Source organism: Plectropomus leopardus, chromosome 5, assembly GCF_026936395.1.
Source record: "Plectropomus leopardus strain MGB_pleo_1.0 chromosome 5, ASM2693639v1, whole genome shotgun sequence".
Lineage (NCBI taxonomy): Eukaryota > Metazoa > Chordata > Actinopteri > Perciformes > Serranidae > Plectropomus > Plectropomus leopardus.
The window spans coordinates 34,475,015-34,500,651 of record NC_142180.1 but is presented as its reverse complement, the minus strand read 5'-3'; the positions used below and the strand labels follow the sequence as shown (position 1 = coordinate 34,500,651).

The 25,637-nt window shown below is 39.1% G+C and overlaps 1 protein-coding gene across 3 annotated transcripts in view; it reads left to right on the top strand.

The window, feature by feature from the left end:
- The first annotated feature begins 7,561 nt into the window (after positions 1-7,561).
- gabrg3 (gamma-aminobutyric acid type A receptor subunit gamma3) overlaps positions 7,562-25,637 on the top strand; it is a 69,182-nt gene continuing 51,106 nt past the window's right edge. For all 3 annotated transcript variants that reach the window (XM_088078049.1, XM_088078048.1, XM_088078047.1), the window contains exons 1-2: positions 7,562-7,874; positions 8,061-8,209. In XM_088078049.1, coding sequence (XP_087934175.1) covers positions 7,822-7,874; positions 8,061-8,209 — 202 coding nt within the window. In that variant the 5' untranslated portion in view covers positions 7,562-7,821. The remainder of the gene's footprint in view (positions 7,875-8,060; positions 8,210-25,637) is intronic.

Sequence of the window (25,637 nt, the reverse complement as noted above, 5' to 3'; positions counted from 1 at the left end):
CCCATCATGCAGTGGGTGGGCTGGTAAATCCATCTTGGGGGTCTCTGTGGCGGTAACATCTGGCTCACATCTGTTTGTCGAGGATTTAGCTCCATTTAAGTTGCTTTTTCCATTCAGCTGGCCCATACTCTACACCAAATTAAGCTGTCACTGATGGCACCAAATGACATCAATCATACTGTATAGCTTGAGAGGCAAAGATGGGCTGCAGTATGTGCTGCTGAGGAGGACGCTCCTCTCTCATCCACCACCGCGGCACGATGAAAAAATAGACCAGAATGTCTTCCATGCTGACCTTTATACACACATTTTTATAAGTGATGGTGTGGCAGATTGATGCTGAAAACCCAAAAGACACATGGATGCACATGATTTGCACTTTTTTTTAAATTATTATTTTAAAACACTGTCTTTTATGTGCAGAATTCCTATGCGACTACAATCGAATAAGGTCCTGAAAACAAATTTAGCCCCTTTTTTCAGATTCAATAGTATGAAACTTTAACTGAACCCTCTAGCTAGCTGCTCCTCTATTTGATTGCAAAGAGCACAATATTATTGTTGTTGTTGAAGTGGTTTGGTGTTTCGAACTAACAGAAGCTGTTAGTTCTTAACAGCAAACTTCAACATCAATTTTATTTTTTTTTTATTTTCAATTTTTCATTTTTTGAACTTTGTTAAAAAAAAAAGTGTATTAATGTGATGCTGTTTATCAAAAAAAGTGCCATGGGAGGGACTGCAAACCTTTTTTTCCCCCTTTTAAATACGTGTGTATTATGATCTCTTTTTTCCTCAGCAGCAGTTTGTAACTCGCTGGGTGGATAACTGAACTGTTGATCAGTTCAGAGCTGAGCAGATCGATAGATGAGAGGAGCAGCTGTTTGTGAGTGAATGCAAACTTTTACACTCAGCAAAATGAATGGATAAGTTTCAATTTTCACAGACGTGAAATTTCATCTGGGAAATTCTGGCCTCCGACATGAATGCAGCATTGGTTAAGACAATGATTGACTGTTTGTCTGAGTGAGCTAAAGGAGATAGGTCAGTTCTCACGTTCAGATAATTATAGGCTACAGTAATAAAAGCATACTAATTAATATAGGGCCACATTCAATTTCTGCAAGTTTATCCCCTAAACGCTTCGAGCTGCACCTTTAACATGTTATATGTTGCTTCATTAATGTCTGCTAAAACTAAAGTGTCACAACAACATGTTGTGGAGTTAACGGCAGCTATGTGACGGGCTGTTTGTTGCTTTTAGGCACCAGCTGCTGGCTGTAGCTTCGCATGTGCAGATGTTTAAGTGGTACCAATCCTCTCATCTCACTTTCAGCAAGAAATGTATGATGTAAACAGAAAAGACAGACATCAGTCAGGCAAATATACCACATGCTTGTATGAAAGGTATAAAGGCTGCGGCTCAGTGCCAAATCCAGAACTGGGAAAGTATTAAGAGTAAAAATGTTGTGAGGTATGTATAGGCAATTCTAATATAAGACACTTTTTATTAGGGTCACTATCTATGAAATGTCTGCAAAACTGCTTAGTCAGGAGGGCTGAGATGACACTCACTCTACCTTATGTTCACACATTTACTGCAGCTTCATCAGCATATAAACTATCTGAGGCTCATGCATGTAGCTCACTGATGCCATTTGATTTCTGGACTGCTGAGCCAGCAACTCTCCTCTGTCACTCTCGAGTGCACACAGTGGCACAAAGTTGTATCATATTTTTTTGTGTAACTGATCTTATAAAGCACAGTCTTGGTGAATTATATTTTTAAAAAAAAATCATTAGGCCACCTTGATTTAACCTCCGCAGTTGCACTCAGATAATAAAATCCTTTTTAAATTAATACAGCGCTTTTAAACTACAGTAAAAGTGCCAAACAAAGGATTAAAATACACGTTTGATGGCAAATTAATAAATTAGGAAGCAATAAATAAAAGCAAGCATCATAAAAGTGAGGTGAAAAACAAGAAATGACATTACACCAAAACAAGACCATTGAAAAAATAGTTTAAAGACAAAAGTTAAAATAAGGTATTTAGCATTATCTTTTTCTGCAATTAACAAAACCTAAAGTAAAACAAAAACAAAGCCAAAAGCCTTTTTACACCATTTTACATTCTCAGTCATTTCACCATTTCTGAAATGATCCGTGTGACCTTTGTTTAATGCTATCTGTGTAGGAACACTGCAATAATGGTGCACTTTATGTTGGTGGCTGGACGAATGCACACAACGCTGTCATGTATGCAGAGATTACAACAACTTTAAAAAATGTCACAGTAAATTATTGGTGTTCTGTGCAGATGTTTAGCCTCTGTGCACTGATGCACAGTTCAAAAAGACGCCTTTGAAAGGTCAGAAGGAAATGTTACCCTGCTTCTGAATATGACAGCTATTTATAGAACTTTTACATAGTTTTATGTACATTTTTGCAAGTTTCAATGTGCAAAAAGTCTGATTTTGCTCATTTTGGCCCCCAAATCTCACAAAATTAAAGAAAGAAATTCTGTATCAAATGAGGTATTTTATCATGCAGTAAAAGTACCAGAGCATCACAACATTGTACAGTATATGTTTGTAAATTAATTTTAATTACTTTTACATTTCAGAGTAGAATGGCCATTGTCACACAATGCTGTCTGAGTTTATAATGGTTATTTATTAAATATCTGATAAATAATATAATATGTACAATTTAACTTCTCTTAAACACATTTTATTCTACAAATTATGTTAACTAGCTTTTTTGTTCATTTGGATAAACAGATTAAACATTCACAAACTCCATCCCTCCCATCCCGCATAACAAAATATAATACAAAATGATAATAATAATAATAATAATAATAATAATAATAATAATAATAATAATAATAATAATAGTAATAATAATAATAATAATAGTAATAATACAATGCTGACATACATACCTTAATACACTGAAACCAAAAATCAAATAAACATAATTTCCTGACAATCAGGAATGTATGAAACAGCGTCCCAAACCCGTTCATTGCCATCCTCTATCTGTCCACCAGATGCCCTCGGACCTTTTCCATCCTTTGCACTGCAGTAACCTCTCTCCCTCCAGTCCCACCCACCTGACCGTCCCCGCCCACCTGCTCACCTCTTCCCAATTTCGCTCATCAGACTTAACCAGCCCATTTCCACTCATTTCCTGTCAGATTGTCACAACCCGTCTGCTTTTTACTTTTACTTTCAAGCCTCCAAAACTTGACCTGAACCCTGCAGGCCTCCTGACCTTTAGTGAAACAGTAAATCCTTGAAGGTCCCCAGTCTGTCTGCAGCGTCTAGATTTGGGTTCTTGTCCCGCTGCCAGAGCACCGACCCCCGCGCGTGCGCTGCGGAGAGGCTCCCCGCCCCACCCCGCTCAGCAGAGGGCTACCTGGTTGATCCTGCCAGCAGCATATGCTTGTCTCAGAGGTTAAAGTCTAAGTACACACGGCCGGTACACTGAAACTGCAAATGGCTCATTAAATCAGTTATGGTTCTGATAATAAACCCAACTTAGCACATAGTATAATGGAAATAATACAATATTTAATAACTTGTAGAATAGTGGAAATAATATTTTTTTTGTTTTCTTTTAATTGAAAACAGCACAATGACAAAAAAACTGACATTTAAAGGGTTAAAAATAATGAATATTTGATATTGCTAACATTGGTTAAAATATTATCTCAATGAAAGTAGAAAATAATAATAATGTCATTTTTTCTTTAAAGCTTGATTTTGAAAAAATACGAGTGTTTGTAATATTGAGCGATACGAGCAATACGAGTGTTTGTAATATTGAAGGATTAGCCTTAAGGGTTAAACAGCACTGTTCTCCTCCAGCGTCTGCACTTCTCTGTTGAACCAGCAGAGGATGACAGCAGGCAGCTGCAGCAGCAGCAGAGCTGCAGACGGGATCGATGTCAGAGGATCTCACTGTCTGTTAAACTACATATTGAAGCTGCGTGCAGCCGAGTCTCTGGATGCTACTTTGGCTCTTTTCCTGGTTCTCCACTCTGATTTTATCTCAGTGAAAAAGAATCTGTTATTAGTCCTCTTTTAAAGCTGTGAAGACATGATTCACATTATTTGGTGCCATCGGAACCAGATTAAACTATATTTATGAGATCCTGTGGTATCTGAGTGTCATCAGGGGATTATTTATCCCAGCAGTTAATTTCTACCCTCCAAAAATCTTTTGTTTGTGTCAGAGGAAGAACAGGCTGACAGAGAGGGACCGTTGTTTCGTTCTTGGTGCACACAGAGCTTCACCGAGGCTCAGCTAGAGATTCATTGCAAATGATAGCTGAGACAGTCCAAAGGGCAGTCTTTTATTCTCAGAAGAAAACCTGTGATTGGCCCTTCTGTAAAGACTGCTGAGAGGGAACCCCTTCAACCTGCAGTATTGACAGCAGGTATTTTTATGTCCAGCATATGGTCATTTCTTGCCTTTTTCCCTTAACAACACAATCTGCACTGCCCTCTCTCTCTGTAACGTGTCTCTAAAGATAACACAGCTTCTATTTAAAGGGAAATCTGCACATTTTTATATATGAAGTACAGTTTAAAGTGGAGAGTTTTGAAAAAATAACCCTGATGTTATACTGATATCATAATTTTGACAGCAAGCAGGCATTATATACTGAAGGCGTGGGGGGTTGAAAGAAGTAGAAATTTAGAAAAGTTTGGTATTGTCATTTTTTAAATTTCTAGGTAATGGTAATGCCATATCTAAATGGCCCCTGAAACACCACTGAAACCTGGTGCAGTTGGTTTATTTTCTTTTAAAAACACAAGAAAATATATAATAAGCAAATTGGCAAGACATGTCCCATAAATTGTAGCAATTGTTTTCTTATTTTTAAGTAATTTTCTTGTAACATTTTCACTGATTTCTTGATCATTTTTGGGTCATTTCGTGTTAATTTGCTCTTCCCATGTTTTTGAAAACAATCACACCATTTTACTCAGGTTTCAAACGGCTGAAATTAGCCGAATAATCAGTTGAAAGACTGAACTTCGTGTAAAAAATAGTGTAACCTCTCTGTCACCCCTCTCACCCTTTGAGGGAACAAAATGGTTTAGTTCGCTGCTGCAATATGGATTCTTTTCAGACCTGATCGCCTGACTACTTATGGTGCAGTCATGTCTTTCCTAAGAAAGGCAAATCGTGGTTTGAAACAAAGAAAGAAAGGAAGGAAAGAAAGGAAAAGAAAGCCAAATGACTTTGTTAAAAAAAAGAGAGAGACATGGATGAAGATGAAGGGGGTGGGGGGCTCACAGAAACTGCTCATGCTTAGGGCCCAAAATTTGGTGCTACGTCCCTGCTCATTAGTCCTTCAACGTTATGAAAGTGCAGTAATAAATCATCACAGTTCTCCTTTAAGTGCCAAATCTCTACCACTGTTTCTGCACCCGTCGCTGCTCCCATAGATACAGGACAGAGACAATATCAACACAACACGACAAGAGCCCTCAATTACAATTACAAACGCCGCCACAAAGGTGGCTTTATACTGTAATAGGCTGCATGCTAATTTGCAGAATTTGGCAGCTGTAACAGAGCTCTTGCAGCACTTTGCAAGCTTTCAAAGGAATATGTCGACTAACAAGAGCTCCCAAGAGACCGCTTTAAACACTGCAGGTGCAACACCTCATTCAGTGAATGAAAGAATTAATAAAAACATGACAGAAACTAGCAGAAAATGAGTGTGTTCACCATGATAACCTTCTTTCACCATGAAAGACTTGCAAAAAGTGGTAACTATATTGTCTCTAAGCAATAGCTATAATATATATATATATATATATATGTGTGTGTTCAAATATTCCCCCATATAATGATAATAATGCAAAGAAAAGGAGTGCTACGCCAAGAAAGGCATCACCGTCCAAAATTGTAAGCAAAATAATATATATAATATAAGCAATAATCATAAATAAATGCAAGAAACTGCCATTATTACTCAGTGTTGCCCCCATTTAAAAAAAAAAAAAAACTAATAAAAAAAACACAGCCTGTTTGCTGATGCAGGGAGACATTTTCATAGGGAGGCACTGAAATAATCTGATGTTCGCTCACTGTTTCGCATCCTGTCCAGTTAGAAAGAGGTGTTAGTATGTATTTAAAAAGTATTGTGAAAAGAGGTCATAAAAAGTCATGGTATTTCATAAAGAAATAAAAAATATTTAAAACTGCAGGCTTTCCAAAACCTTACTTTTTTGTGGCAGCCCGCCTTGATTAAAACAGCTGCTGCCACAAATAAATGTTTTATTTTTTGGAGCTTGGCCATTTATTAGGAGTGCTGTGGGATTACAAATCTCGGAGCGCAGAGTTCACTCTGGGCACAGACGGAGCAGCAGAACATCAGGCGCATTGAAAGTGAAACTTAACCCTTTATTCTACTGTGTCTAAAAGTTAACAGTGACTTACAGAAGCTCTTCTCATCCATCGTTTTAATCTGACGGATCGACAGATCCATATCCACCATGCAAATCAAAACTTCGACTGAGGAAAAAAAACTAACTCAGCAAAGCTAAGTCTGTGCTGCGTTCACAGGCCCGCAAAAACATCCAAATTTTGTGAGGGAAAACAGATGTGTTGCTGTGATGTCAACAAATGCACATGGTAGGATGATGCTGCACAGTCCTTATGTCACGATGGTTGGGATTAGGCAACAAAATCACAGGCAAAAGAAGCACATGATTAGGTGTAGAAAGAAAAACTTGCATCTACACAGGAAGCGAACTCCAGACTCCCTCTGCACCCGCACTCCTTATAACAAGTCATTCCTGGCAGCGTTATTACCTGATGCTATCCTTTAGTGTGTCTTGCGCCACGTTGTCAAGTGACGCTAACCGTGCGCGTTGCATGTGGACGTGCCTGGTGCCTAGCTGCCCACTGGAGTGTAATAACAATGCCACTGTTTCTATCTGAGCAAGTTCTCATCTAAAGCTGTCCAGCTGTGTTTCGGATGGACACAGAAAGTAACCTTTGGTGTCACGCTTATGCAGATGTATTTGAAGTTTGAAGTGAGAGCCATCTCGCCACACATAAATTCTAATTCTGTGAGAAACACTGAAATGTCATAGTTTAATAGTCATAAATACTTTAAAAAAAAAAGTAACAGTGTGCATTTTTCCTGTGCGACTCTTAACAATAAGCAAAGCTCCCTAAAATGACCCTAAGTCATCAGTTCTTTGAGAATCCCAAATTTAGGATTTTGTGGTGTTAAAATTTCTCCTGGGGAAATTCCACCCAGACTCCCTCAAGGGTTGGGTCAGATGAAAACGTCCCCCCTAATGTTAAAAATGTGATTACGGCCCTGCTTTGTCTACTGGTACACTTTTTTTGGCACTCATCATAAATAATTAAGAGGGAAGAAAGTGGAAAAAAACTCAACCAGAAGATTTTTTATGCTGGTCTAACAGTTTTTACAGAAAGTGCAAAGTAGTCCCTGAAGAAAGTGGAGTGACGCAGACTTACCCACAGAGGAGTTTTGATGAATTAGGGGCTTTGAGAGGACGCGTTCAGAGTGTGCGCACCTGCATGAGACCAGCAGTGTCCGCAATCTGAGAGGAGCTGCTCCTTCGCGTGAAAAAACCCGCGAGGAAGGATTAATTGAGGAAAAAAACGCCTCTTTTTTTAAACAATGACTGTTGGATTACAAACTATGAGGAGCTTTTCCCTCCGTTTATCCTCCCAGCAGCTGTGACCATCGTGTCCAGACACCGACACGCGCCCTCCGTCTCTCCGCACACAGCTCGACTTGTTGTCCTCCTGCGAGAAACATGTCCTCCAAATTACTGGCTTATGTCTTACTTCTGTCTGTCCTTTACACCTGGTAAGTGGCGTGCTTTTGTTGCAAAAAGAATGGAAAAAGAGGTGTGTTGAGGGGATGTTGGATGAAATAAACTTGGAAACTTTAGCGCTAAGTTGATCAGAAGGACTTTAAATAATCATGTTTCCATGCAGTCTGCAGAAAAGCCTGCATGGCATCATCGTTTCCTTCTTCACTTTCCCTCCACAGCTCTCTAACAATCGAGTACGAAGAGGAGGACTACGAGGATGTCACTGTGAACCAAATGCTGGCTCCTAAATCAAAAGAAAGCGACGCCACGGAAATACTCAACAATTTACTCAAAGAATATGATAAGAAACTGCGTCCGGATATTGGAGGTAAATCACTCTTTTATGATCTCAGTCAGTACTTGCAGACTGTCAGTCAATCACAGATTGCAATCAGCTGTTTGATTGATGAATTTATATTGACTCTGATCTGCAGGCTCAGCTTGTGTTATAATCTCATTAATGGGCAGATATGTGTCAGACTTCAGAGTCACTTGTAATTAAAGTAAATATCTAATCATTAACATGGGTGACACCTTGTAAAAATCCATATATGCAATATTAATGTATGACAGTGCATGATTAATGCATGCAAAATCATGCATTGTATGACTTGCTTCAGCATGCATACAGATGTCTTAAAGCAGCAGCCGTAAATGGTTATAATACCTCACAAGGTCAGGTGCTTATAACTGCTTGCAAGTGAGGCTATAAGTAGATGCTTTTTGTAATGAGGTAGCTGTAACACCTCTGTGATAGCTCATTGTCACCTTCAAGTAAAGACAAAGTGTTTGGATGTCTGTATCATGCCAAATACTGAAAGTCAAATTAGTTTAAATAATGTAGCCTAATGTCACAAATCACAGTTTGTCTCAGGGGGCGTGACAGTTTGTGCATCGAAGGACTCTGTGCACAGGTTTCCCTAGACAGACAGACGTGCAATATGTCGTGTGTGCAGACCATACCACCCTATTTATACTTAAATTACAAAGTCTTGTCACTAAAACAATAATGCATACTCTGTAAACATATATGAAAAATGATTCTGGAGGATATCAAGCAGCTTTCAGATGTCCTCAAACAACTGCAAGACTTCCTCTAGATGCATGTGTCATTGGAAGCAGTATAGTCAAAATCAGTAGTTTTTGTCATAATTTTGTTTTATTTCCATACAAGAACAGTGCTTATTTGTTGTTTTAAGTCATTTTAAAAACAAAAATAGTAAGACTAAACTCGTCATATACTTATACTGTCATCTACAAACCAATACACAGTTTTTTTAAAGGCACAAATATAAATTGTTCAAGCTGACTAAGGTTTCCCAGGGGTCTTTAAAATCCTTGAAAGTTTTAGATGTTGTGCATGCAAACTAGACCAACATAATGAAACTACAAAGTAGACATAAAAATCCATAAATTGTTAATATATATGAAAATGATGGATTCAGGAGGATGTCAAGAGAAATGAGTAAAATGCTGAAGAAGGTTAGAAACCAGTGTTACCGAGTCAAAAGACCACGCAGGTCTACCTTCACTGTGACACAGCAGCACGGGACACCTTCGCACATTCAAGCCTCTCCTTTTAACTGTTGTCTCTAAGCCTCATAAATCCTGCTGGTTCTCATGAAAAAAATCTCACTGTTGTAACAGTAATTAACCTAGATCCATGTCTCAGACTTGAGGGAATCTGGCCTGGAAAGTCTTTGAAAAGTTCTTGAATTGGATGTTAACTTTGAAACCTGAGCAAATTGGCTTGATAGCTTTTAAAAACGTAGAGAGAAAATTACAAGAAAATTGCCTAAAACTTAGCACAAAAAAGGAAAAAATAACTAAAAAACACGATAAAGAAGAATATTATTCATAATATTCAGCTATTTACTCTCAGACCCACTTAGCCCCTAATGTCCCAAAATCCTTGAAATGTCCCTAAATTTTTGAAATGTCCTAAAATCCCAGAAATGTCCCAAAATCGTATAAATATCCTGAAATCCCAGAAACGTCCTAATTGCTAGAAATGTCTTAAAATCCTATAAATGTCCATAAGAGGGTAATTTCTGACCTATATATGAAAAGTTGAGGTAATGATATAAAAACTTTATTTTTTTGTTGGAAAAAATGCCTGGAATATTTGTCTCAAAAGTACACTGTGTATAAGAACAGAGGTCAGAGGTATCTAAAGCATTTTTATGAGACCGAGAGTAACATTTTATGTAGAGTTGTTTGTTTCAAGGAGAAAATCACCCAGATTTCGGTCTGTTTGTTACGTGCTGACCTCCAGCTGCAGAGGTCAAGACGTTACTCATCTGCATATCCTCATGAATATAAATTACATTTAGAGGTTGAGACTTTGGGTGCAGGAGAGGGAGATGAGGAGTTTTATAATTCATAGAGCCTCGTGCATTTTCTTATGTCACATACGGTGCGAGAGGACGTGAGAGTGTTGTTTGGTCATGTGGTGTCAGGGCCGAGAATCAGCGTGATGGTCAAATCTGGGATGTGGTTTACGAGTTCACAGAGTGCAAAACAGAGATGGGCTTCACATGAGATATTTCTGTCCCCTTGTTCCTCGTGAGGTATTAGCTAAGAGCAAAATGTTGCTTTTCTTTTAGAGAAAAACAAGCCTCTAAGCTGCAAACTGATGGAGCACAAACAGTCTGCAGACCACCGTCGCCACAGCTCAGAGTGGAGCCGAGGGTCAGGGTTTCACCTGCTTCAGAAACTCAATTATAATGTACCAGAGGAAAGACATCTTGTTGTACAGTAGAGTCTGGAGAGGACGCTCCTCTGTGACCACGTTTCCTCTGAGCTGAAGCAGTTTGTCTGTCTTTGGTGGTTGTTTTTGGGGATTTTTCATCATGTTTTGATAGGAACATTGCAGTGTCTATCAGTGATGAAGGGGGGGGGGCAGCTGGCTCACTGACGCTTTTGTCTTATCAGTATTTGAAAACTCGCCTCTTATCTTATTGTAACTGGTGCTGGTGTACCTGTTTTTGATTGGAGTTTAGGATACACAGGAGAGAGACTCAACGATACACGCTGATTTATGACTCTGTCTTTAAGCTGGATACTGTATCACTGTTTCTTTCTCATTTTTCTTGTTTATCAAAAAATGTGCCTATCGAGGATCCCCCACATCCCTCGAGAGTGGTCCTGTCAAACCCCAAATGTTTCTGAAATCCTTAAAATCGTCCAAAAATCCTAATTCCTGGAAATGTCCCAAAATCCTACAAATGTCTTAAAATCCTAGAAAAATACTAAAATCCTAGAAATGCCTTAAATCCCAGAAATGTCCTGTAATCCTACAAATGTCTGGGAATACTAGAAATATCCTAAATTCCCTGAAATGTCCTAGATTCCTAGAAACATCCTAAAATCCTAGAAAAGTCCCCCAAAAAATCCTAGAAATATCCTTAAATCCTAGAAATGTCCTAAAATCATGGCAATGTGCTCAAATCCTAGAAAAGTAAAAAATACCAGAAATAATCCAAATTCCTAGAATGTCCTAAGATCCTAAAAATATTGTTAAGTCCCACAAATGTCCTAGAATCCTACAGACGTCCTAATTTCCCAGGGACATCTGTAAATCCTAGAAACATGCATGTGGCTGCTGCGACTGGCCCCTGGCCTCCTGTCATTTTGTAAAAGTGGCCCCGAGCAAAGCCAGTTGAGTGTCCCTTGTGCAGTCTTAACAAACAGTCCTCAGCATCTGTACGACTCGAGTCTTCGGGCAGTTGTTGCTTGTATACCAGACCCGTTACCATGGATACAAAGCCAGATAAGCTCTGTTGTTTTGGCCTGACAGAGAGGGGACAGAAAGGAACAAATATTCCTGGTACACAGGACGTCACTGAGGGGTCGATGTGGATGCCCTCACACATCGATCGGCGGAAAAGACCTTTTGATGGCGTCCTGAGAGAGTTGATCCCACTCTCACATCCTAAGTGCCACTTTCTCTGTGCCACTTTCTCCATGTGTCACTTTGACTCCAATAAATAACCCCGACTCGCCCTCTCGCCTCTTATGAAACACATCTGAGGGGTTTTCGTGCTTCCGCTCACCCCGTGGCCACTTTCAGATGCTTTTATTTGCGCTCACTCGACGCTCTAACCCGTCCGTCTGTTGGAGCACATGCAAACATAAGTCAGTGTAATCAGTTAAAGATTTCCCAGCAGCCTCCAGTGACATATGGACAGTGTGCCGCCCAAGCGTTTCTGCTGATAGAGACTGTCTGTAGCTGCCCCACGTGATAAAAGAAAAGGGAGGCCTCTTTGACCTAAAATAACAGATGTGTTTCAGAGTCACAGGAAGCTCAGCTGCACATTGACTTTTAAACAAACCATTCATGTCATGCAAATTTGCTTTTTCATCTTTTGGACTTAATTGTCCGTGATGTTAGCCGTGTGTGTGCCGCTGAAAATAAGCGGGTGCTTTATGAAACGTCAATGGACAAAAGTGGAACTGAACAAAGTTTCCTCATGAGAAGAGAATAATACATCAGACAGAGTGAATTCTTTGTAATCTCTTCAAAGCGTTGCAGTGTCTAAAACGTTATCTTTGTTTGAACATGACAACCATATGTTCATTGAGTGTTCAGGTGACCAAACGGTTGCACCTCTTGGTTTATTTAGCAGCTGTTCTGGAGCTTTCATGGTTAAAAGTTGTCCATTTCTGAGCACTTTAGAACTGCAGTAACTGATGTTTTTGGTCACTTGGAGGCAGAGGAAACGAGCTGACACATTATCACCTTTAAAGTTAAAAAAATAAATGTTTTACAAAGTAGTTTGTCTCTGGCTTCCTGATGGATGAAAGAATAATGCTCTCCTTTTAGCAGCATATTCTTACTTTTAACTGGTTGAATCTGACTCTTGGGCAGCGTCCTGCAGGTCAAACTGGTGCTCTGGTACCCTGCGTGCGTCAGTTTTGGACACTCAGGGCTGGTGTGTCAATTTGCATTTCTGTTTTTACAGAAAATATAAGTTTCCGCTCATTACATTAAGTCTTTTTTCCAAAATAAACTTCCAATGTAGGTTTGCTTTCCTTTTACGTTTACTTTCTTAGGTAAAATAAATAAATAAATAAATAAATGAAGCAAGGGTTATTGACAAAAAACATTGCAGTTTGGCTAAAAATAAGTGTTGTTTACTTGCACAGTGTCACATGACACAGGTCAATAGGTTATTATGCTAGTCGTACTAGAACATTATGCTATGTTGTTATTAAATAACCTTTTTGACTTTTGGTTTCACAAGAAATAGCGGTCTTCCCAGTGACAGTTTGACCCACCTCTTGTAGTCTTTCCCTGTCTGTATTCTACAGCAGGAACACCAAAAATAAATAAAATACATATATGTATATATATATTATAAGTCCCCAACAACAAATGTTTATTATGAGTCGTCATAAGCTGATTGCACAGATGACCTATTTGGCCGTTTTTTAAGAACAGTCTGACTAAATGCTCCACTGTGATGCTTCTTTGTCTAACTGCTGGCTGCTGCTGAGGAGGTAACATACACTGAGTTTTTTACTGAAAACAGCTGCTTGCTGCTGCCGAAATGACGCTATGAGAGCAATAAAAGTAAACCATAAAACTTAACTTTTCAGCCCTAAAACCAAAACAATGAGCTGAAAGAGGCTAAAGCTTCACAGAGATGAAGAGAACTGCAGAGCTGAGTTTGTTCCCACGAGCAGCCACTTTAACCATTATTCACACGACCCACGGTGACCCAGTGTCCCGTATTGATTAATAATAAACTTAAACCATTACTGTCATTATGTGATTTAACCCTCTAAAACCTGAGAAAATGGTTTAATTTCTTATAAAAACATGGAAAAAAAAGGCAAGATAGTAAGATATTACAAGAAACAAAACAGAAAATGACCTGAAAGAAGAGATAAACAATATAAAATAGAAATAATAAAATAAAAATATTTCTAATAATAATAAAAATATTTCTAATAATAATAATAATAATAACCATGATAACAATAATAATTAATAATAATTAATATTAATAATAATAAGAATAATAACAATAACAATAATAATAATAACAATAATAATATTAATACCTTTTTAGATACCTAATTTAATATTTTTATATAATTGTAAAAATAAAATAAAATATTGATATAATAAATATTGTTTCCTTGATATTTTTCCAGAGTTATTTTTATAATGATTCTCTCTTACCTAATTTTCAGGTAATTTTCTTGTCACCTTTCATACTTTTATTTTGCTAATTGTGGGACATTCCGTGCTGAGTTGCTTTCTCCAATATTTCTGAAAGAAATTTAACTAATTTGCCAACAATTTTAAGGGATCAAATGCCTGTGAAAGGCACCCGAATGCAGCACAAGAAAAGTGATTTCCATCCAGGCTTCAAAGGGTTAAATTTCCGAGGCAGAAGAAGCAGTGAAAACATCATGTATCCACAAAAGTGTGTAAATGCCAGAGCGATATAGAGTTATAGCTTCATCAGGAAGCATTATTAAATTTGAGCTGAACGATATCAATCATAAAAATTCATTTTGTGTTCATAGTTCACACGTTTTGGAAATTGAAACTTTGTTCAGCAGAAATTATTAGTGATTTATGCAGTAATTCTGTAAAAACCGCAAAAATGATGACTAGAAAAGGAATTTGACATTTCATGGATGTTGTGCGCGATACACTGTTGAGCTGTTCACCACAGGATGAAGCGACTAAGTGTCTGAGTAATAAACACAGTGACCTTTTCACAAAGCTGCTTTAGGGACGACCAGATCCTGTGTTTTTCTTGCTGCTTCTTTTTTTCTCTCTCTACCACACACACACACACACACACACACACACACACACACACACACACACACACACACACACACACACAGTATTTGACTTTTCTGCTGTGTATCACAGATCTGTATTCCTCCCTTGTTGCCGAGCCAAAGCTGACTAAATTAATTTGTAAGGATAATTTCAAAGAAGCAATGATAAATAGGATGTTGGCAATTAACTTTTTATTTATTTTTTTTTAATTCCCCTGACCGCAAACCACAGATAAGTAAATTATAAAGTCATTTGTTGTGATGCTGGCCGTTTGAAAACAGATGGTGCTCTAAAGTCATTTGACCTCTGCAGCATTAATGAATATGACTTTTTAAAACTGGTCCACGGTTAAACAAAAAGGCCCATTTTCTCCACAGGGTTATACAGTAAAGTGAAAGTGAAAGTGCTGGTGAGGGAAGCCTGTATTGGTGTTAAAGTTTAACCATTTCAGTAGTGGTACATCAAGAAAAGTAACTTTTAAGTGGACTTATTTTAAACTATAGTGTCTTATCTTAAAGCAGATCTACGTAGATTTAAATTTTAGTTCCAGAAATCTTATATTTTTATACTTGTTCTAGTGTTACGCTATGGGACACTTAACTTTTGCTTTTGTGCAATGACTGGGGGTCAGGAGACAGTTAACTGACAAATATTAAATTTATTAGTTAACCCTTTGAAACCTGGAGCACCACTGCTTTTCTTGTGCTGCTTTCAGATGCCTTTCACAAGTGTTTAACCTTTGAACTCCAAATGTGTGCAATTTCTCTAAAAAACATGAGGAAAAAGGCAATGAGCCACTGCAAATTGAAAATAAAGAAATAAATAAATAGAAATTACTTTTTTCTAAGCAAGGGAAAAATGTCCAGAAAACTATTTATTATAGTTTTTAAGCAGTTTTGTAGGTCATTTTCTGCCTTTTTTTCTTTATTTTGCCTTCCCTTTTGATGTTTTGTTTTGATTTTGTTAGTTTTTTGGGTTTTGTTTTGTTTTGGGTTTTGTACTAATAATCTCTTAAAAAAATAATAATAATAATTTCTTGTTAATTTTTGGGTCATATCTACTTAAGTCCCTTATGGCGATATCAGGCCAGTTTGCCAAAGTGTTAACATATGAATTGTCTGTTTGTAACCTTTTGACATTTGCTGTCCTCACTCAGCTTTGCCAAGAGGCAAATCCAGTAGCAGCAGTGCTGCACGCAGAGGGTGTTAATAGGATTTGAGGACACTGGGGGCTTAACCCAGACGTCTGTCATGGGTCTGGGGGGATTGTCCCCTGGCACTTTTATTGATGAACAAGCTTTGCTGATTTTTTGAAATTCACTCTGGCCCCTCATCAACATTCAAGGTACGAAAAAAGAATCCCAAGTGTTCACCACCGAATAAAAAACGGTCGGCAGGCCACCTGGCACTCTACTGGGCCCATGGTCATAAATGATACGCTCTAGTTGTTAGCATTTAGCATTATCCTGTAATTGACAATTGTGAGGGCTTTTCAGCAGAAGCTGCGTACAGTAGATTTGCTTTAAACTTTATGTGATTTCTGTCTGAAATCCTCTCTTTTTGTTTCAGAATAAAAACGTCCTATCCCCTGCTCGTCCCCAGGTTTTCAAAAAATAATGCAAAAAGCGACGCACAGGGTACCCTGTAGCTAATCTATGTGACGCACAGCTGAAACACATTGTAACTCGTGGGTCACGTTGTGAAATGGACGAAGTTCGGCCTTATGTAGACTTTCTCGCTCTTTTTGCTACGACAGTAGCTCCATTTAAAGTGAATAAATGTTATGTTTTCACAGCTAACGCTCCACTCGTCTGCGTTAATGACACAGTTTACACATTTTTGTCGTGTTGATCCTGTCAGGGACAGTGCATTTTATGTCATTATGTTATGTCATTATCAACTTATTATGTCAACTTACTGTTTGTTACAGAAACAGTCTGTTCAGGCTGCTTGTTCAACACTGTTTTTGATGCTAAACATTTAGCCAAGCCTGGCTGTTAGAAACGTAACAGACACGGACAGATCAACGGGTACCGAAACTCTGCAAAGACATTTTAAAACATAATAAATTGAAATTAGTTAAATATCTGTTCAAAAACAAACAAAAACAAAACTGTATTTGCTGAATTTAAGGTGAATTACTTTGTCAAAGAGCTGCCGTTGGTGGTTAGCATCCATTAAAAGTCAATGCAATGAACTAGCTTATTGTAACTTAAGCTAGTCCATCGTAAGTTGCACCTATTATCATTTCTACATTAGCGCCCTCAGGAATAAGATGTATAGGAAGCTTTGTCACTGTGTCAAACTGATGCGGTCCAGTGGCGTATCATGCGGAGGACACGGGTTTTATCGGGCTGCGTTCTCAACGTACACCGGCCATCTGTGTATCATGCTGCCACGTCAGGTGCCGTCCAGCAGCGTAACATGACACCACGAATGGCTCTGTCAGTGTCGGGATCTTACGCCAAAATCACTGCATAAGTGGCCCCATTTGACGATTTAGGAATGAGGACAGGCTGCTCATGCAAAGGTAGGCTTCCTAAATTCAGCACATGATTGGCGGACTCCACCACTACCGATTAAACATCTCAGTAGAGAGCTAATAACAAAATGTCAATACATTAATTGAATGATAGTGAAATCATTTGTATCAAAAACGATTTAATGAAATTAAAGATGATAACTTTGAACAGGTGAGGTCCCTCGGTGCAGCTTCAGTTCAGTGAGTGCATATGTAGCTCTCTGACGGACTCGGATAAAACCCCCTGATAATTAGCGGCTGTGTTTTTTCTCTCTCTTTTGTGCATATAATGTTAAAAGCTGACACCATCACAGTAATAAAATGGGCTTTCAAAAGCCTGGAAAGGGGAAAAAAAAGGGAACATGTTGTCTCCAACTGCACCTTTCACACAGGAAAAATGACTGAGGCTTTTGTTTAAAACCTGCACCTAGTTGCAAAAAAAGTTGGTTACAAAAGATGCTGTCAGGATCTGTCAGACTCAGCTCCGCCGATGACAGCGGTAGATTGATGTGGCTTACACAATTTTTAGTTTAATTTGCAGTAATTAATCACAGCTGTGTGCCCAAATGTCAGGAAAAAAAGTGGAAAAAGTTTGTCAGTCACAGTGAAATGAGGTGTGTTAGGAATAAATCAAGCCCTAGTTGGGTATTTACCGGTTAGATGTGCTTTTTACATCATCTCGATGCCAAACGGTGAAACTTGGTGAAGCTTCGGTGTGTATCTGCTTACAGGGTGACAGATGATCGGCCGTGGTACAGATAGCCCGAGGGAGGTGATCTGTTCTGCTCTTTGAATATTTCAGAGCCCTTGGCATTTCTTCTAGTAATGAGCCTGGACAGTGAGAGAGGAAGTTGAAGTCTTCATGCCATCAGTGATTTCGCTGCAGCTCAGAGTACGCTGACGCAAACCGAAAATAGGCTGCGACTTTCCCACATGTAGTTATGTCATCGGGAGTTCCTGCTCGTTTGTGTGATTAATGAGTCGAAAAAAACGTGCAGCAGTGGAGACCAGTTACTCCTGCGAGAAACAAGTCCGAGTTTGAGAAAGATTATTCAAGATAAATAAAGCAACATATTGTAAGTTTTGTTCTTACAAATCAGTGTGGAAGCTCATTTTTGCCTGGAAAAGAAAAGAAACAGTTATACATCAGAAAAGTAGATATAGTCGTTATTATGAGGTAATAAATCAAAATTATGAGTTATAATCATCACAGTTAAAAAAAACTTTGTTTTTCTTATCCTTACTTTATTGGAATGTGAATTTCAGGGTGTATAAATACACAAAACAAGAACTTTGATCAGTTTCAACATTGAATATCTTGTCCTCTGATTATATTCAATTGAATATACAACTACTGGCCACTTTATTAGGTACACCTTGCTCTGTTGGATTGAGTTCTGGTGTTTGCGGAGGACATTTGGGTACAGAGAAGTCATTGTTATGTACAAGAAACCAGTTTGAGATGATTTGAGCTTTGTGGCATGGTGCCACTTCCTGCTGGAAGGAGCCATCATAAGTTGGGTACACTGTGGTCCTAAAGGGATGAAAGATGGTCAGCAACAATACTGAGGTAGGCTGTGGTGTTTAAACAATGCTCAGTTGGTACATGGAGTCCCAAAGTGTGCCAAGAAAATATCCCCACACCATTACACCAGCAGCAGCAGCCTGAACTGTTGATAAAAGCCAGGATGGATCCATGCTTTCATGTTGTTTATGCCACATTGTGACCCGACCATCTCAATGTCTCAGCAGAGTGACTCATCAGACCAGACAGTGTTTTCCAATCTTCTGTTGTCCAATTTTGGTGAGCCAGGGCAAATTGTAGCCTCTGTTTCCTGATCTTAGCTGACAGCAGCGGCGCCTGCTGTGGTCTTCTGCTGCTGTAGCACATCAAGGTTCGATGTGTTGTGGGTTCATAGATGCTCTTCTGCATACTTTGGTTGAGTGGTTATTTGAGTTACTGTTGCCTTTCTATCAGCTCGAACCCTCTCACCTCTGGCATCAACAAGGCATTTTGGCCCAGAGAACTGCCGCTCACTGGATGTTTTCTCTTTTTCTGACCATTCGCTGTAAACCCTGGAGATGGTTGAGGGTAAAAAAATCCCATCAGATCTGCAGTTGCTGAAATACTCAGACCAGTATTCTGTCACAAACAACCATGCCACGTTCAAAGTACCGTAAATCATCTGTCTTCCCCATTCTGATGCTCAGTTTGAACTTCAGCAGATTGTCTTGTCTATGTTGTCATGTTTAAATGCATTGAGTTGCTGCCATGTGATTGGTTGATTAGATATTTGTGTTAACAAACAGTTGAACAGGTGTACCTAATGAAGTGGCCAGTGTGTGGAGGTCAGAAAGTTATTTTGGATTATTACATTCAGTTTATATTAAGGATATACTCTGAATCCCAACTTTTTTGGAACTGTTGTGTATAAATACTTGCCTGGCACTATTCGGCACCCAAAGAGGAAGTCGGTCCTCTTGATCTGAGCACTGAGCAGACATCGCAAATACGCAGAGCCAGAAACACCTACTCCCCGTACCTTTTTTTGTGATTGGTGATAAGGAGTTATTGAAAATCGAAGATGGATTATCTTCCTGCCCGAGCAGCCATTTAGGAGAGGATGTGGTGGGAAGATCCAAACCCACTCAGGATAATATTCAGGCCAACAGAGGTCAAAAGAATTGATCAGTTTAATGACTCACATAAGTGGAAGTCTAATCAAGTCATTAAATATTTTGGTCCTTTGTAAACAGATGGTTACCCTTCGTAAGGACAAACAAACTGAATCTGCATCTGCTCTGCTAGTTTCCTTTTTCTTTTTTAAAACAGTTCACAAAAGGTGTGTTACCATCCACCTGTTTTATGTATATTTTTAACTTTGGCATAAAAATAAACCTGATTCAAAACTGGTGTCAATGCAACCAAGTACAACAGTCACGACATACCATCATTGCAAAGTTACTGAGAGCTCTCTTTGTCTCTGGACGGCTTTTAACACGCTTGTGCACCCAAAGCTGTTACCTGAACTCTTCTAAGAGCACAAAAATGTGATATTAGCTGATCAAAACTCTATTTCCATTGTCCGGTGTGCTCTTTGATATTATGCATCCATCGTTTTCCTTCATTTTAGTTTGGCTGGCGCTTTTTTGATTATTTCATGCCTCTTTTTCTGCAGTGGTATAATGGCTCCTGACCAAAGAATTAGCTCCACCCACTGCTTATCCTGATGGACCAACTGCAAATATGTGCATAAGATTAATGGATGGAAAAGAGCGTAATTTCAAACTTTGTTTGCCGATTTTTATGCCTTCAAACCGGCGATGTTTGTCTGTCCATCCATCTGTCTCGTTCTTGTCAATGCAACGTCTCAAGAACACCTGAAGGGAACTTTTTCAAATTTGGCACAAACGGTCACATGGACTCAACAATAAACTCATTATATTTTGTACTCAAAGGTCAAAGTCACTGTGACCGTTTCTGTCTTATTGTCTTGAACGTGATGTCTCAAGAACACCTTGAGGGAATTTCTTCAACTTTGGCACAAACATCCACTTGATCAGGGGTCAGGGGTCAGTTTGACCTTGCATCCGCTTTATTCTTGTGAATGGGATATCTCAAGGATGCCTTTAGGGATTTTCTTCAAATTTGGCACACATGTTCACTTCTCTATATGCCAAATACAGTAAAGAGGACGCCATCAGGTGGAAAATAGTAAAAATTACAAATTACAAAGGCAAAAGCCCAGTGGCTTGGGATAAAAAAATTGCAGTTTGAATGGGTTTCAATGGCACATTTTTTGCTTGTAACAGTATGACTGGAACAATTTTGTTCACATAATGTATTTTGGACTTATTGTCAGAGCTGAGCTGGAAATTCAAAGATTAAACAAAAATACCCAATCTTGCCAAAATGTATGCCATATGCATGAACACAGACAAAATTATCAAAAAATGAAGAAAGAAAAGTGCATGAAATTTGCGGTCTCTAAGGGTTAAAATTTGTACATTTGTATTGACATTCAACTACAGAAAGAGTTAGAAAAGTTGACATATGTCCTCAAACTTCTTGACATGTCAGCTATACAGTTTTTTTTTAAAAAACTTGTTCCTTTTCTTTAATTTTCTTTGAATAAGGATGACAGTCTTATGTGGCCTGACAAGGACATTTCTAATTTTACATTTACATGAAAAATGCGAATATCCAGCCATGGTCACATGTCCTTGTTTGCCGTAAATATCGCCGTCAGTGTGTCAAACAGAGAGACGGGGCTGCAGTTTGTCCGCCGCTCTCCACCAGCAGCTCATATACATCCATTCATCAGATGGCTCCAAACCTGGAGAGAGATTAGCTAACGTCTCCGCGGACCTGTTCATCATCCTCTGCCCACCCTAATGACAAATAAATCTCACAAGAGGTTACGGCTTACCTCTTCCTCTCACTGAGTGATTTTAGAAATGTCTCCAAGTCCTCGTTCACCACAGCAGAGCAGATTATACACTCCTCTGAGAGAGTTAATTCTCTGTTATTCTCTTGTCTTTCTGTTATTTAAAGCTGCCAATCTTTGCACAATATACCGTCATTGTCTCTGTATCTGAGGAGACAACAACCTGAACAACACTGTATATTTATCAGCTGACCGTTTCACTGATGGCTGCACTGATAAATAACCCTCACACAACTGCTAATTAATTTCTAGTTCATGCTACCTGTTCCCCTTGAAATCAATGAGCTGTCTCCATTTACTGAAAGACTAGTCACCGCCTAAGTGGCACTGCAGACAGCTTTCAGAATTACAGCCCGCGAAACAATTACCACGGCATAATGAAGAAAGTAATGCAATGCAGCTTCATTGCAGGAGGTGGAGATTTTCAAAGGGACGTAATTAACAACCGAACTACCTTTTGTTTGTAGCCGTTACCGCCCACACCTGAGCGTCTATTTTTACCGCAGTGAAGGCGCCCCGGACCGTGAAATGTGCTTTGTCCATTCCTGTAACTGTTTTGTAGCGAGGCGTGACTACCTGCTTTCTGACAGGGCACTGACCCTTTAGGCGCCGTCATATGAAGCTTTCCGTTGTGTCACACGTGGAGTTTACAATAATAAGTGGCAGATTTACCGCTCGCATACTTAATTTAAATGATAGGACCTTAATGTCACACAGACAAAAGCAGTTTCTCATCTAAATGCTGACGGGTTTTGTTTTGTTTGCTGAAATGACGACTGTCACCAGCTCATTGTTTCAGCTCCAGCCAGCTCGCTAATTAACATTTATCCAAGAGTTGGTTGATAACGTTGTCCCCGGTTGACACTGTAGTTTGTCTTTAGACGGTTCAGGTGCCCAAAGTGATTGTAAATAGGTTTATATCAGGGATCTCAACTTGCTTTGCTTCAGTCGCAGCAGCCACATACATTTTTCCAGGGTTTTCGGATGTTTGTAGGATTTAAGAATATTTCTAGGATTTCAAAACATTTCAAGGATTAAGGACATTTCTAAGGGTTTTAGATATTTCAGGGGTTTTGGTTCATTTCTTGGACGTTATGACATTTCTAGGATTTTAAGACATTTCTAGGATTTTAGGATGTTTCTAGGATTTCAGGATGTTTCTGGGATTTCAGGACATTTCTGGGATTTTAAGATGTTTCGAGGATTTAAGGACATATCTAGGATTTTCAGACGAATCTAGGATTTCGGACATTTCAGGACTCAGGACGTTTCAAGGATTTCAGGAAATTTTCTAGATTTTAGGATATTTCTAAGAATTTCGGATGTTTTGTGGATTCTGGATGTTTCTAGGATTTCAGGACATTTTAAGGATTTAAAGACGTTTCTAGGATTTTTTGGCATCAAAGGCTTCGCTGAGACCTCTGTCGGGGGGTGTGGGGGATCATCATTAGCAGATTTGGCCCGCTGGCAGTAACATGAGTGTCACTGGTTGAAAGACACAAGCCCGAGCATTTTTCCCCTTCAGCAGGTTGATAATGTATGCTTCCTGACCTTTCTTTAGCGCTGACGGGGCTGTGGAGATAGTTCTGGAAAAGGAAAAGTGTATTGAGGGCCAACCAGCATGGTCGATTGACTCCCGTTCATTTCTTGTCTTGGGGGCTTCTCCTCAGGTCCAAAATGCTCCCTGTTGCAGGACAATATCACCTGACAGCTGTTAACTCAGCTCACTGTGTGCATGTTTGAAGTGTTTGTAGCTCTGTCCCATCTGCTGGTTATAAGGCATGAAACGGTTACTGATTGTTCCAAACAAATGAGTACAAATGAGAACAAATCATAAAAGCTTTTTGGAATGATTTTGTCAAATGCTACATTCATTTCTTCAGAGCGATTTTTCTTATTTTATTTTTAGGGGTGCATGCAGTGGGTCTCAGCAGTTTGCTCACCAGGTGTGGTGTGATTATGAATATAGTGCTTTTGAAAAGCAGCCTCAGCAGGGACTCTCCAGAAGTGCTCTCTAGTGTGCCATCTGTTAGCACGTGAACCGAGCGCTGGAACGGAGACTGGCAGGTGGAAGAATTCTTGCTGTGGACTTAATTGGCTGAGACATGAAGACTCCTAAGACAGGTAATGCAAAATGATGGGGGAGCTCTTTTCTATGTAAATGTGGGTGCTCGTGGCAGCGGTGTGTCACAGCTGTCACTTAGCTGTTTAAAAGTTCAAGCTTTAAATGACAGTTTTACTGTGAGCATGAAATCGTTGAGAGCGGCGAAGGTGGGAAAGCCAGCGGTGTTTCACCACGAGGAGAGAAGCTGAGCTGAGGAGTCGACCGTAGGTGATAGTCAGGAGAAGGATGTGTATTCTTACAGTCTGGTGTGCACGGTGAGGTGTGTGTTGATGTGGTGTTGCAGTCTATGAAATCTGGCAGACGTTTCTCCTGCGTCTGCCAGGACCTTCCTGGTGGAGGTGATTGTTGGCATATGTGTCATTATAGGACGCAGCCCCGCTGGCAGCTCACACCGATGGCCAAGGGGACAAAACACTGATATTGTTAGACTAGTGAGAGCAGAATAATTCACCCTGACTAACGCATCTGTTGCTGGCGCGATAAGTCCGGCTCTAACATTTATCACTGCTGGGTTTTGCAAACTTTACCGATCCACTGATGATTAAACATTTTGATGTTAGAGATTTTAGAGATAAGGTGCGCAAAATCAGTGACTTCTTTTAAATCAATTCTTAAAACTCACATTTACAGACTTGTTTTTATGTGGCGTTCCCTTTATTTATTTACTTATTTCTTATTATTATTTTCTTTTTGTAATCAATTTTTTATTGCTTTTTCATTGCAGCGTACAATATACATCTCATGCTTAGTGTTCACATCCAAATCATCATAAAAAAACAAGTTGGTAATTCTGGTAATCATAAAGCTGTTCACTGTGACACTCAGAGGTATCCTCTCAGGTGTGAGAAAACACTATCAGGTATTACTTATACAGAGTAACAGAAGCATAAACACATCATAATGCTTTTTTTTTTACTTTGCATAAACTTTGTGAATGAAAAAAAGAGTAAAAACAAGTGCTGTAGTAGAAAAGCACTTTAAATTAACATCCTAAAAGTTTGTTCATCAATATTATGTCACTGGAAAACAACAAGTCATTTCTGCCTTGAAGTCGTAGGGGAGAGCAGGATTGGTTGTTACGCTTTTTACTTTCATTTGAATCCCTCAGAAACTGTATCGTATCCTTAATATATTCCATGTCAACGTGTAACGAAAGCCCAGTGAGTCAGGTACAGATGGGGTGACCTTACTCTTCTGAAGCTTATTCTCTTTAAAAGATATGGACCGTCAAAAACGTCCCCATCGCGGGGTTAGAAAAAAATGAAGGTAGTCTTCAAAGTGAATAAAAAAATTTGATTGAAATTTTGCACTAAAATGCAACAACCTATCTCATCTCGGCCAGTTTTGAATTTTGAAAATATCAGAAATATATTCAGCATCCTCAAAAAACCCCAAAACCAACCAGATAATGTCCAAACTGGCCAAGCAGTGACCAAAATACTGTCACTATATGTAATTATGCACATTTATACAAACTAGGTAAATAATGCAAAATGCCCAACATATGCAAGTTAGCATCCGGCAGTTTCCTAATGTTGGGGACGCATACTATGCATTTATAACATGAAACTTTGGGGTACGCAACATTTCCAGGTTGACTGTGCTGGCAAGTAAACTAAAATCACACAGTGCATACTGGGCTTCAGGCAACCCTCTACTCATAAAGCACTGATTCTGTCTGTGTGTCAAATTTATGTCCCTTATTCAGCTGCTGATGAGCTTTTGGCTTTTTTAATTTGTGGAATTATCTTCTACCTTCAGGTTAGATTGAGCACAGAGGATTTAGGATAGGCCATAGACCACCACGGTGCTTCATCTTGGACCAATCAGGGATAGAAGCACTGCTGGTTTATCA